Genomic DNA, 14,671 nt, shown 5'->3' on the forward strand with positions numbered 1-14,671 from the left:
TGATCCTAAAATTAATGGTCTTGTTGTCTTTCCAGTCCCTCATTGCAACAGAAATGAGAACGATAACAAATATAAGATATTAGGATAAGAAGTACGATGTTAAGATGTTCAAACGTAATCAGGTTAGAAGAAGTTTTTCATAGAAAAAGCGTTCAGGCATTGCAAACACAGCGCCACATGCAAGAGGAGACCACAGAAAGAGGCTGTCTTCATTTAAAAGAAACAGAACAGATGAACACGCTGCCCTTTGCAACTGACCTCCTGCATAATGACTGCGAAGCGTTTCTTACTGACGGAAGCAGCGAAGAAACTGATGAGAACAGAAACTTCTGAGCAACGTGGTTTGACTAATTACTGGAATAGCAGTCACATTCTGCTTTTCTGTGCTCCTTTATATCATTTTGTGTAATTATTTCTCCCAAAATCTTCATCTTGTCTTTTTCTGCTTGAATAACAATCCCATTACATTTGCCCCTGCCCGCCCCCCCCCTTATTTTCTCCCTGTACCACCCTTTCTGTTGCTCTTTGTTGCATGCTCATTTGTCTGTTTCTCCTCTGTCCTTTCCTCCACACCCAAACCCCCACCCTTATTTTTCATCTCTGCTGACATTTTCCCTTCAGTGGCTTCAAATGCAAATGACACAGACTGTAAGTCTCATTGCTTTTCTAATCTGCTTTCTGCTGGACACAAAGCAGCACCAGGGACAGCTCATTAAAGAGCCACTGTTCACGTTTCCCTGCTCCAACATCAGCCTGGGTGCCGAACACTGTGAATTCTATGCATAAAAGTCAATTAAACCTTGTCAGAGGAGTGTTAGGTTGGACTAGGAAAGCGAGTGTCATCCGGGTTCATTGGGTCAGTCAGCGAAGAGGCACGTATGCTATCTGAAGAATGCTAATGATAAAAAGTTCAAAAGCTAGACTGTGTTAGAAAACACAGCAATGTTACAGGAAGAAAACTCAAAGACTGGGTAAGCTTTAGCACCTTCAAGTGGCAAAGGTCTTTATTTGAGGTTTTTGTCACAGTGAAACAGCATACCATGGTTGCCCGTGCACATACAGTCAAACATCCAGGACATGCTACAGAGCTCAAACTTAACATGACCGTGTTCCCCTTTCATTCAGTATTTGAGCTTATGATATTTTCAAATCCAACTTCTCACGTTCCTTAAATCAGCAACACAAATAACCCATTTTAATCAATGTTAATGCGTCCATTGAGATCGACTGTTACAATTTTTCTTTTCACCATGGTGTTCTTGTCAAATTGCATTGACTTTCTTTCAGCGGTACAGGTCTTGATCATCATTGAGAAAAAAATAAACAAAGTCTGATGCCTTTGCGAAATGGAAGATAATACGAATAAAGAATGAACTCCTGGAATGCCTTCTATTTAAAACCAGGCTTAAAGGCATTGTGCCTGTGTTGTGATGGTTACAGTGGACCATATCCACTTACATAACTCACCGTTTACATGTGTTCTACCACTAAAACATATAAATTCTTACATTCGTAGGAGGAATCCTATTGAATTTCAGTTCATTTTTTCATTTTTAGGTGTTATGTTGCCTTGTTACATGATGTCTTGCTGGTGCTGTGTGGATTCACTGACGACCTGTTGAGAAAAAAGAGATACTGTTTAGTTTCTGTGGATTTTTAGAATAAAAGAAGTATTCATTGATTAAAAAGTGCAGAAACGTTGTGAGCGCAGGTCATTCAGGTGTTGCTGAGGGTGAAGTGCTGTGCAGGGATGGTGTTGATGGTGAGGCTGCTTGTTCACAGAAGCCAGTGTTGAACTCATCAGCACAGTATTGAAAGTGAGTGATTTGTCAGCATAGCAAAGCGATATGCCCTCATGTGGTGGGAAGTGCTATTGCTGCATAGAGTGGCTTTAAATCTTATATTTTGTTTCAACTCTGTGGTGTGAGCAGACGATAAAAGGAAGGTGGGATATTGAAATCAGACTTACAGACTGGGCGCTAGCGCCCTGGCTCAGGGAATATGACATCTAAGTAAAAATACGTGGAAATGATTTAGTTGCACAATCACTTACCAGCTATTTTACTTTTACTTTTTTGTTACCAATATGATGGCCTCTGTCGTCTGCATGGAATCATTTGCAACTGAAATATATCCTAGCAAATGTGCGTTCATGTGAACATGTCTGCGGGCGTGGGTGTTTGTGAGCACAAACCTCTCCATCGCGGGTCTCAATGGTCTTAATGAGAACAGTCTTCTTGGAGTGAACCTCTGATGCGCGCTGATGCTGGGACTGGGAGTCGGGACTGCTCTCTGTAAGAGGGCAGTCATTTCAGAAGCTCATACATAAAGTCTTTCTACAGTCACAGCAAGTTAATTTAGTGTAAAAACATTTAGATCACTGTGCTCTGCGATGGCTCATTGGGCTTAAATAATTTGAAGTGCAGCAAGGGAAATCACTGGTAAGGATTAATTACAGTTTGAGACTGTTAACCGAATCAAATTGAGAGGCTAAGTTGTGTGATTATTAATCATTGCCTTGTTCACCTCTATAACTCAAGTGGTCATGATGGTTTTGGACTCTCACACACTCCCACACTGTGGTCAGAATGTGTCACTGCACACACACTAGGCCTCGCTCTCTATATTTAGCATCCACCATATACAGCCCTATGCTATTATTAGTCTTTTTGATTCTCTCTAATTAACTCATCTACAATGTAAAACCAGTTGTATATGCATTCATTTGTAAAATGACACCACATGTGTCACCCCTACCTCTGAAGCCAATGGAGGAATATGCAGACTGGAGAGGCATATTGGTGGTGATCCTGCAAGAAGATCAGAAGGTAAATTAAGCATGACAAGTGTCTAACATGTATTGCACAATACAAAAAAGTAATGTAAAGGAACTCTAAAGGAACACAGACCTGCTCTCCTCTCCCTCCAGCAGCTTGCGGTAGGTGGCGATTTCAATATCAAGGGCCATCTTCACATTGAGGAGGTCCTGGTACTCCCTCAGGTGGCGAGCCATGTCGTCCTTTAAAAAAAAGGTGTTTAAAGTCTTATTGTTTACTTACAATAGATTTTTCTCCGTACAAAACCTGACTAGAAGATCTTTTGACAGAAAAATCCCAAATGCTTATGACTCATTACCTTCATCTTAGCAATATCCTCCTCCAGCCGTGTAATGGTATCCTGGTAACTAGAGGACTCGCGCCCCATGCGATCCTCCATATCTCTCATCTGGCGCAGCAGAGACTCATTCTACAAAGTAACAGAGAGATGAGATTAGAAGTGGAAGAAAAGCTCCAAGCAGAATGAAAGAATCAGAGCGAGGGGATGTTGCGTCTCAATGCTTTGGGAGGGAATGGGCTTATTAAGTAAATGTAAGATCATGAAGAAGAAATGAAGCACATAAGTACACAAACAAAAAGTGAGCGAACAAAATACCGACCGTGCCCTTGAGTGAGTCGATCTCGCAGGTGTAGGACTGGATCTGGTGCCTGTACTCCATGGACTCCTGCTTGGCCGAACGCAGTGCATCATTGTTCTTGTTCACGGCCTGGTTCAGATCTGACACCTGAGAGAACAGCAGATGAAGCTTTAAACAGTGCACCACTGAAATAAAACTTTGTCCATGGGATTTATACTGTCTCTTTACCTTTGACTTGTACCATTCTTCAGCCTCTCCAATGTTCTTTGCAGCGATGGCTTCGTACTGCATGCGGATGTCCCTCAGAGCAGCAGTCAGGTCAGGCTTGGACATGTCCATCTGGACCTGCACCTGAGTGTCTTGCATCTGGCTCTGCAGCTCACGGATCTCCTAGAACATACAAAACACAAGGATTGACATGAAACATGAAATAACATTCTTATTTAACCCATATCTGCATAATTAATCACATTGAAACAGGCGGAAAGGTTAAACGTGCTAAAACATGAAAGAAGGGGACAATACTGCAGTTACAATTGCAGACAGAAGAAATAAAATGTGTCAAACTATATAGTTGCACAGGTGGTCATTGAGGCACATGCAAATCCCAAATTAGTAAATAATTTTCGAAATCTGTAAGCTTTGGTTGCACTCAGCTGTCATCTGGTTGAACAAAAAGATTAAAATAGCTTTGCATCTGTTCATGCACACACACTTTTCTTTTTTCACACAACAGCTGACATGCTCTTTTGAACCAATCAGCAGTTCAGCATTTCTCAGAGGCCAAAGTTCAGACAAAAGTGACAAAATGACAGGACTTCAGCTGTGGGGCCACGAGTCTGAGCTTGCGGTCTTTTGATGTCTGCGCGTGAATGTACACAAATGTTTCTGTTTCATGTCTGGAAGTTCATGTCGATTTTCTGCCCAGACAGGTGCCATGTGAGAGGGTATAAATGGGCAAAATGGTGCGTTAGAGTGTGAAATATTTGATCTCTTGAAAGCGCTGCACACTCACAGAGGATCAGATCTGATATTACAGCATGCCAAAGCAGTGCAGAGGTGGTATATGATGCAGTAAAAATCATCTTAGACACACGGAGGCGTGTATTTGATAAAAAAGTTAACCTCTTCATGTATTTTCTTGAGGAAGGCAATTTCTTCTTGCAGGCTCTCGATGCGTCTCTCCAGGTCCAGCCTGGCTAGAGTGGCATTGTCAACATCCTGGATATACGTGTAAAACAAAAGAAAATATTAATGACAACCATAGGTTTGTTTTAAAAAGACATTAAGACAGCTGTAAATGCGACTAAAACAGTGTTTCTCAGTTTAGCTGGAGCTTCAAGAAGAAAGTGATGAAAAAATAATTAAAGTATTTAAAGTGAGTATGGAAATCGGGGACGTACGGCTCTGAAAGCAGATAGGTTGTTCTCGGCCTCTTCCTTCTGGTGAATCTCTTCCTGCAGTCTGTGGGCGTAGAAAGAGAGAAAAGGAAGTCAACAAATTAATAAAAGAAAAAGTTTTGAAAGAAATGAGTACTACTTATGTTAAAGGCTACAACTTACTCAACAAAGTTGCTACTTCATTCTCTCAGCCGGTCAGTTCTTTTTTGTTTCCAGCAAGTATAAGAATAGAATTGAAAAGATGCAAACTGTATTCTATTTTAACTCTGTGTGTGTCCACCTCCGACACACACATACCTCTGCGCTTGCTCTTTTAGCCCTAAAGCTATGATGCAGCTGCTGTCACACTGTCACAGTCAGAAGGGTAAGAGCCAGAGAGTAACGGGGGCTTGTCCTTGGCTGGTGCTGTTGCTAGATTTAGTATTTCACCAAGCACTTTTAGTAACTGGAAAATACTGGGGAGGGTGGAAAAAAATCCTCTTGTGCTGTTTGACCTTTGCAGAAAGCAAAGGTTGTAAAACTGCAAGGGGGGGGGGGGTTACAGTTAAATAGTGTCAGTTCATAAAAGCATTCAATGAAAACCTCTGCTTTAGCCTACGCGTATCGTGTCTGGCAGCAGGTGGGGGGGGGTTCTACGTGTATTTTGATCTCAGTGGGTGTAGCAAGAGCTTTGGCAGGCTTCACTCACCGCTTCAGGCAGCCAAGCGATAAAGCGCTGATAAACAGAAAGTGAAGAGTAAGAATTTGTGCGCGTGAGTGAGTGTAAACTGGGAGTTGACTGTGCGTCAGGTGTGCTTGAGTGGGTTTTTGACGTAAGTTTGTTTTTTTTTCTAAGTACCGTTTAATCCGGTTGCAGTGACATTATCCCAGATTCATAGAGCTGACCTAGTATCTACAAATAGACAGAGATACACCCACATTTACAGCTCAGTGTCTTTCTCTACCTTCTTTCGCTGCTGTGCGCACAGACTCACACAAACACGGACTGGCTTTTGTAAACCTAGAATTTATGTCCTCGCTTTTTCAGTCTTTGTAAACTTGTTCATAGTCAGACTTTTTCCTCCACATCTGTTCACTTCCATCTGTCTAGTCCTCTTTCTGTCTCACTGCTCTCCGTCTGATCGAAACTGTATCTGTCTGTCGTCTGACTGCCTGTCTTAACTTCACTCCTGAGGGCCTGCAAATCTGTTTCTGTCTGCATTTCCTTCTGCTTTGTCTCCTGTGAATAAATTATAAAAGATCTTTGTGAGAAGCCAGTGAACTGTAACATTCATTGAAGGGTGTCTTTTTTTAAAGCTCTTCCTTTGCTACTTTGTTGTTTCCCTTTTGCACAACAAAGGAGAAATAAATTGTCTCTCTCTGCCCTTTTTTTCCCTTATAGGCCCTTCCTGTACTTTCTTCTTCTTCTTCTTCCTTCAATTGCTGCTAAGTGGCAGATGGTCTGGACCCTCTGGGGTATCCCGACATATGCTATGGGTTATGACACATGATTACTGATGAAATTCATAACTCTGATCTACACATTTTGGTCTAGGTTTCTTAAGTGTTCAGAAAACATTTTGAGGAGTTGTATAATTTTATTTTAAAGGCACATCCTGCAATGTTAAAGTGCCCTGATTTTTATCTTCCACTTCTGCCAAAGTGCTTTTTTTGGTAAAAATCATTTGATCCAAAATATTCAACACAAATCTGCTCTGTACCACCTGTCCTTGAAATTCCTTCATCGTTCATCCAAGCTTACCTGAGCTTGAGCTTTTGGAGATCATCGCCCAGGTTGTCTCGCTCCACTTCCACTCTGGCATGTTGGCTGGTGATGGTCTCGATCTGCCGCCTCAGCTCCCTCATCTCCTCCTCGTACAGATCGGCCACGCGTCCGGGCCCCTCGCGTCCCCTCATCTTCTCAATTTCCACCGTCAGGGCTGCGTTCTGCTGCTCAAGGAAGCGCACCTTCTCAATGTAGCTGGCGAAGCGGTCGTTGAGGTGCTGAAGCTCGGCCTTCTCGTTGGTCCTTGTGTTGAGGAAGTCTTGGTTCATGGCATCTGCGAGGTTGAAGTCGAGCTTCTCGCCGGTATACGTTCTCATGGCTGAAGAGGACCCTAATCCCCCAGCGCCAGACGCTCTATAGCTGGAAAAGGATGGCCCCCCGGCGCTCTTGACGCTCTCATAGACCCTGCTAGACATATGGCTGGAAGAGGAGCTGCGGCCTCCTCCTCCATGGGAGGAGAAGAGGGATGACATTGGTGTTGAACCCACACCCGAGCCGAAGGTGCGGCGGTACGAAGAGGCGCTCTGGGCTGAGGAGGAGTACGACTTGCTCATGGCCGGTTGACTGGTTTGCTTGGTTGTTGGTTTGAAGGAGCCTCTTGAGGTGCTGAGACCCAACTGTCCTGCTGGGGCAACTGGGAGGGAGGGAAAGTGAAGCAAAGCCAGACTCTGGAGCAACTATTTGTAGGCCTAACACACCTACTCCTGACTCTGACCCCTCCTCTCTGTCGTCCCTTTGTCCATTCACTGTCCTCCAACCCTCCCCCTCCCCACCCCACCCCTCCAATGAATCAGTTTCTTCCTTTGATTGATCACTTTTCGGCCTGTTCATTTTCCCTTATTTTTTGTACTTCTCTGTCAGACTGCTTCAGTCTTACAGAAGTCTTACATAAGCATAATTATGCCGATTGTGATCATTAATACAACATATGGCAACTTTAGGAGACAAGTCTTCTTATATTTGTTTATTATGGCTGCATTTTCAAATCTATTATACTGTATAAGAAGGTCCAAACTAAAATTCCTTCTTATTGATCCGGCAAATTCAACTTAGTTTCATTAGCATCAATAATATTTCATTATGAATTATCTCCTTTCGTAAATAGACAGTGACTCTGATTTCTTTGGGCATCTGTTTTTATTGAAGGAATTTCCTTTATATCTATTTTAGCTCTTAAGTCAGTCATTTTAGCTTCAGGCTTTTTACTCCTCACATTCCTCTCCCCCCCTGGTCTCGCCTGTTGCCAGCCGTCGGTTCAGCTGTTGATGGCGTCTGCTTTCAACTGCTGGTAAGGAAAGTCATCTGTTCATGTAAGAGAGCGAGAGTGAGTGGGTGTTTTTGGATGGATGCGGGACTGCTGCATGAGTGAGTAAGAAAAGTGAGTCATTCCGTCACTATGCTTGTGCGCTGGCACTCTAATGTGGGGAATTGACATAATGTCAGGTTAGACATATCACAAACACTAAACCGCATCTATAATAACAGGGGGGTGTTTAGCAGAGAACAAGACCCCTCTTGAGATAAGTTAGGGGTGCCCTGACATCTTTTTCACACTCAAAAACATATACGATCGCACGTTTGAACAATAAAGGTCTTTCTTAATCTACCTTAGATTTTCTGTTAAGTCCAGTCCATATTTACTGTTATTTATTGCTTATATTGTATTTTTCCATTTCTGTTTGACTTTATTGTTGTTATTTCTATCTAATATAATTTTTTTTATGTTTATATATTTATTTATTCATATTTGCTCAGAGTTTTTAGTTTTGAAATCTGGTGTTTTCCTCAGTGGGAGTCTTTTGTTGACTTCCGTTGTCCATAGTGCCTTCCTATAGAGATGCTGTTTGGCACTCCCGGCCTGGGCCCTCTTACATGCAGCCTGCTCCCCGGTGTAGCAGCCGTTCTCGATGCAGCTGTCTCCCTGTGATAGTGTTCCCTCACTGCTTCTTCTGTGCTCAGCAATGTTGTCCATGTTATTATTTCTTTAAATCTTTGATAATGTTTTATCATTGATAGTGGGGAAGGTGTCAGGCCTGCTGTCAGGCTGGTGTGGTGAGGACCCAGATGCAGGAGAGCGAGGCAGGAGTTCAACAAAAAACAGGGTTTATTCCAGAAAAGGCAAGAACCAAAAACAAGCAAAAACAGGAAACATGGAGGGAAGCACAGTGCAGAACCACAAGGAGCAAGGGAATGACAAGACCAGATATACACAGGGGATAACGAGACACAGGTGCAGACAATCAGGGCAGATGGGACACAGGCGGGACAGAACAGAAACTCAAAGACGGGGGGGAGGGAAGTGTCAAACCCTGACAGAAGGGGGGTGGTCAGACGGATGGGACTGACTTGGTTATTACTGTTAAGCACTGTGTGCTGCATTTTATAGTACGAAAAGTGCTATGGAATAAATACATTTTGATTTGATTTGATTCATATTCATAACATCTGATGAAGTTCAGTTCAGTTATGTGTTTACATGTAGGGACTCAACTAAAAATAGTTTGGTCTTTACCCAGTCTTATAGTTACAAAAACAGCATATAATATGTCATGCCATATATCTATTTTACAAAAATTGAGAGTACAATTAGAAAGAGAATGAACAAGTTTGTGTTGAGGCATCCATTGTTCTGCTGGGGGACTTCAACGCTGTGAACAACAGTGTTAGCTGGGAGGGTGTGGTTGGGAGGAGCTCCGCTATCAACTCTGAGTTGAATCAGATGGCGGGATAAGATGCCAGGTAGACCCAACAGGGTCAAATGTACACTGAGATTTTGCTTGAAACATCTGTCAGAAAAAACAGCTAGATAGAACTTCCTCTGGCAGAGCTGCAATCATGTCTCAAGGCATGGTTCAAAGGTCCCCATGTTGTAGGGCTCTCTGGATTGGCATGCCTCTGTAACATTGCATGGACATCAAGAGCAGTCCCTCTGGACTGGCAGACTGGGATGGTGGTTTTAACAAAGGGAGAAAGGAGGGTGTGTTCCAATTACAGAGAAATTGCACTCCTCAGCTTCCTTGGGAAGGTCTATGCATGGATGCTGGAGAAGAGAGTCCGACTGATTGTTGAACTTTGGAGTCAGGAGGAACAAGGTAGCTTCCATCTTCTTCGTGGAACACTGGACCAGTTCTTTTCCTACACAAAGATCCTGAAGGGATCATGTGATTTGTTTACTTATGAAGGCATTCATCCCTCATAGTACTTTGTGCAGAGGTGCTCCAAGAGTGTGGGATTCTGGGTCCTTTGCTGCAAGCTTGCAGTCGCTTTATAAACAGAGCAAGACTTCAGCCTGCGCTTCCAGTAGTAAGTCTAATTTCTTCTTCTGACTTGCACTGCCTTTTGTCATCATATGTGCTTATTACTTTTATGGACAGTATTTCAGGGGCAGAGGAGGTCTGGTTTGATGGCCTCAGGATTCCATCACTGCTTTTTGCAGATGATGTGGTCCTGTTGGTTTCATCAAACCATGATCCTCAGCTTTCCTTGGAGGGGTTAGCAGCCAAGTGTGAATTGTTGTAAGTTGTTTCAGTGGCTACACTTCAATTCATTCATTCATTCGTTAATTCATTCATTCAGTCATTCAATTATTAATTCATTCAATCATTCAATCATTTTCCATATGCCACCTTTCATTCGGTGAGAGGGTAGGTACACCATAGACTTTTCATCCTTGAATGGTCACACCATGACTCTTATATAGATGACTAGCTTATATAGAAATTGACTGGTCCAATTTATCATACTGTGGGAATATACTTCTTTCTTTTATTTTTATATTAAATTAATACATTTCAGTCCTACTTATGATGGCTGAAGTAGTTCTAAAGGTGCACCAGAGTTACATACATATCCTTGCTTACATTAGAAATGGCTTGCTGTCAAGAAGGTCACATACTCCACTCTGTCATTAGAGCTCTGCAGGGGATTCACACACATTGTGCGTGGGTTGTCAGATGCATTGCTTGAGTATTTTACGAGTCTGGCGGTAAGTTAGAAGTTGACTGAGTCTGGGTGTGTTTGCAATCTATAATGTAGTTAGTGGAAAATAATCTGCTCACATGAGGAAAAAAAAATGTCACAACTTTACCCACCATCCTACAGTACTGATGTGATAATCATTCACAACGCTGATATCTCTACTACGTCATGAATGTTTGGTTACATTTTAGCAAGTAAGATCAGTAATGTGTTCATTTATATGAGGTGCATGAATCAAAGTTTTTAATTTCAACCAAATGCTGCGATACACGGATTAGAAAATATTGACTACACTTGAACAGTCGGTTTTATGGAGTTTAAGACATGTTTGCAATAAAGCGAAAAACAAGGATAAGGAAACAGGAATGCTCTCTGTGGAATCAGCTCTCACAGAGGCATCTATGTTATTTTAAATCTTCAGACCTATAACATTTCCAACTTGCATAAAAAAAAGAAAATATGGTGTGGATGAATTTGTATCTTCAAAGGTATATGTGGTGGACGTGTCATTGTGTGTGGTCATGAACATATTTGTGTTTCGTGAAGCAGTGGACATGTCAGCTGCTAATGGTGTCACCTCTATTTTTAGGTTTCCCGTTTGAACTCAGCTGTCTGGCCTCTTTCTCGAAAGAACACTGGACTGAAGATAGAAACTGACAGCTTTAATTAAAACAAGAAAAAAATCATGTATGCATTTTTACTGGCACATTCTGGAATTAATACATCTGCTCATGAGCAAAGTTGAGTACTCAATTAGACTAATATTCGCCTCGGTTCATTAAACAAATCAATACATGACAGGTCATCTTGTCATTTTTATGGTATTTTAGAGGAAAGCCACCGTTTGGCTCCTAGTACTTTGTTAAGACGTGTTGACAAAACTCAAAAGACTTTTCATCACCTTTGAGATGTATGACTTTCATAGAAATCTACAAATACAAACTTAAAGCCAAACTGCTAATTAGCAAATGTTAGCATGTAGGAAAGTGACTATAGTGACTGTTAGATAAAGAATAGCATTTGTAATGTATATACAATGTTCACTGCAAAAATGCAGCCCAATGTTTTGTGACTCTGGGAATACAGCACTCGACGTTTCAGGGAACATGACTTTGCTTGTTTCATTGCCATGAAAGTGAGTAAAATCCCCAAATAGACTTGGGCTAAAAAAGCTTTAACAGAGTTCTGTACACACTGTGATTTAACATTTCAATTACTGACCATGACCCATGTCGTCTCTTCTATACTTTACTTGCCTAGTACACTTGTATCCGAAATAACGTGGGGACTTTTCTCCACCAGGATATGAAATAATCTGATACATGCATGATGTGACTTGACTGGTAACCAGATGATATGTGAGGAAAAGGCATCCTGGTGGTTTCCGGTTCAACGCCACAACATTAGCGCAGGAGGGAGAGTGGGCAACCAAAGGTTGCCTACCAACCCCAGACTCTAAACCAATACACAGTGAACCGTAGCCTAGAAAAGAAACTCTTAAATTAGCAACCGAAACAGTTATCACACTGTCTCATATAATACAAGTCCCAGAATGCCACCAACCCAGTGTTATACTTCAACCATCTAACAATATAAACAATATCTATGACAAATTCCCAAGACATTTCAACTTTGGGGAAAGTGTTACTTACTGCATATGAAAATGAAAAGTCAGATTGTTTTAGTAAGCACTGAAATCCACTTACGGCCTAGCCCCCACCTCTCTCAAGCCATCATCCCAGTCCCTAATCACTTCCCAGAGCTCTAAATGAGTCTGTCTGGGATGATATGAGGAGACAGAAGTAAATCTGACAGCCTCTCAGAAGTCCTGTGACAAATTCTCCAGCCTGCAGAATGCTAGTGTTATCAAAAGCTGAGTAGTGTGCATGACATGATGGGAAGTTGTTTGTGGATCCCTTTAAACAATACACATTACAAATTAACATTTAGAGATTTATCATTTTTAGAAATACACAATTCATACAATTTAGGGAAAGTTGAATGAAGAATAAATAATAAGCAAAAATTCCAGATTAATCGGGTGTGTGTACTTTTTCCGTACTTTTTGTTGGACTTAAGTAGTGCAATAGGTGAGGAGAAGTTAGATGGTTTCATCCTTCACAAACACGGAACGCATGTTGCTCAGCAACCCAACTAAACATGCATACACACATGCCAAAGAGTTGAGCTGCAGTCCTGGTGACCCAAGGACGAAAGTAGAGAGTGAAGAGGAGGGAAGATTGCACTTCTACGTCTCTGTGCGTGCCATGTGCTTTTGCATATTCGGGATTGCATGCGAGTAAGAAACACAGACACCTGAGCAACCTAATATATGTTTTACAACAAGAACTGTTGCAGATTTACTTCAGATCTATCTGTGAGATATGTGATATGAAAATAAAGCAGCAGGATAGTGTGCCTGAAATAGCAGCAGACCTCAAATCAAGCCAAGTCACACAACAATACTTGTGTCCCTATTTGATTACCATCAACAAAACTCTACAAGTTATCATTCAAGTTTCAGATTTACCATTTGAAACCTTGTATTACCGATTTCACACTGCTGAAACTGAAATTCATGATTGAGCTGCAGAAAAACATCAGCAGTGGACATGCTTTAAGTCCTGAATATTCATTTTATTATATCTAGTGTTTTCAACGACCGAATTCTGTTAACATAACTTAGACAGAAAGACTGCTGCAGCGGGATAAGACTCTGTGTCATATGCATTGACCACCTGCTATGCGTGCTATGCAGAAGCCTTTTATAACTTGTGTGCTTCCAAATATAGGAGTGCCTCATAGTATACACAAAAAACATGAGATTTGCTTTTTAACCTGCAATTCCTTTGCTATTTCTTACATGCAAAAGACAATTGGAAAAAAATAAATAAGAGCTCCTGGCATGTGAATGTGGGTGCCCGGAGGCTAATAACCAACCTAGAAGAGTCCCAGGGAATGTGGATCCTCATTGAATTTCTTTATTGATTTTTGCATCTTATCTTTTGAAGTTGTTTCTTTTGAATCAAATATCAGATTTGTTATTTGTTACCAGGGCTGTAACCTTGGTTTCAAAATTAGTGAGGTCCAAATGTTTTTCTTCAGTATATTCTAATCAAACCAGAATCAAGAAGTGAGGCTGTATTTGTATGACAGTCATATTAACGTATTTACTCTCTTTCTCCAGCCTCAACGAAATCACATACAACTGGCATATATATATATATATATATATATACATATATATATATATATATATATATATATATATATATATATATATATATATATATATAGTACTTACTTTCCATGTGATAATATGCACAACAGGCTGCATCTTCTTGAATGGAATGATGAAACCTTTCATATAGAGTATCTATGTTGTCACCCAGTTATTTTGAAGCAAACAAATTTCCCTAGACAAATTGTCAGCCCTTTCCTTTTCTTTCTTTCTGTCCTTTCAGCTGCTTCTAATTCTTATTAAAAAGGACTTTAAAACACTCTGTCCTAATCTCTTTGAAAATGTGTTTCTCTTTGATTGTGTTCATCACCGGCATTAGACATTGTTGGTATCTCTTGACCATGATTTCAAATGCTTTGAACCTTTTAATGCATGCAATTATTTCTAAAATATACAGAGTACAGTTATAGTATAATACAAAACAGTTATGACAATACAACATAAAGAACGTTAACAGGTTCTCTTTTAAATGCTACTTCAGAGACTTATGATACCATAGTCCAGATATATCTGAAGATCCCACTTACAATGTTTATTACCACACCACTTATTTTCACTATCCCGTATAGGGGTCGCCAGACCGGATCATCTGTTTCCATCTTACAATACCTTCTTGTCTTCCAGCCTACTGCATATATCCTCTTTCACTCCACCTAGAAATCTCTGGTCTTCCCTTCTCTCAACCCTGGCAGTGCCATCTCCAGCATCTTTTCACCAATCTATTCATGATCCCTCCTCTTTACGTGTCTGGACCATCTCAATCTAGTCTCTCAAACACAAAGAAAGCATTGTGAAAAAATAATCTGACCTTAACATTAGAAAACAATTTTGGAACCTGTTGATGTTTAATAGTATAATGAACTACCTCTTAA

At 41.0% G+C, this 14,671-nt stretch overlaps 1 protein-coding gene across 2 annotated transcripts; it reads right to left on the reverse strand.

Moving 5' to 3' along the window:
- Positions 1-972: 972 nt before the first annotated feature.
- desma (desmin a) lies at positions 973-7,245 on the reverse strand. Of its 2 annotated transcripts, XM_061723713.1 has the most exons (11): positions 6,557-7,245; positions 4,819-4,879; positions 4,541-4,636; positions 3,644-3,805; positions 3,437-3,562; positions 3,136-3,246; positions 2,910-3,019; positions 2,758-2,810; positions 2,195-2,292; positions 1,970-2,008; positions 973-1,615 (listed from the first exon to the last, which is right to left on the reverse strand). In XM_061723713.1, the coding sequence occupies exons 1-11, from the start codon at positions 7,132-7,134 to the stop codon at positions 1,574-1,576; spliced, it is 1,476 nt and encodes a 491-aa protein (XP_061579697.1). In that variant the 5' UTR covers positions 7,135-7,245; the 3' UTR covers positions 973-1,573. The 2 variants fall into 2 exon arrangements, with proteins under 2 accessions (XP_061579697.1, XP_061579698.1); XM_061723714.1 differs by lacking the exon at positions 1,970-2,008 and having other exon boundaries at positions 6,557-7,244.
- Between the last annotated feature and the right edge of the window lie 7,426 nt (positions 7,246-14,671).

Source organism: Cololabis saira, chromosome 6 (genome assembly GCF_033807715.1).
Source record: "Cololabis saira isolate AMF1-May2022 chromosome 6, fColSai1.1, whole genome shotgun sequence".
NCBI classification, from domain to species: domain Eukaryota; kingdom Metazoa; phylum Chordata; class Actinopteri; order Beloniformes; family Belonidae; genus Cololabis; species Cololabis saira.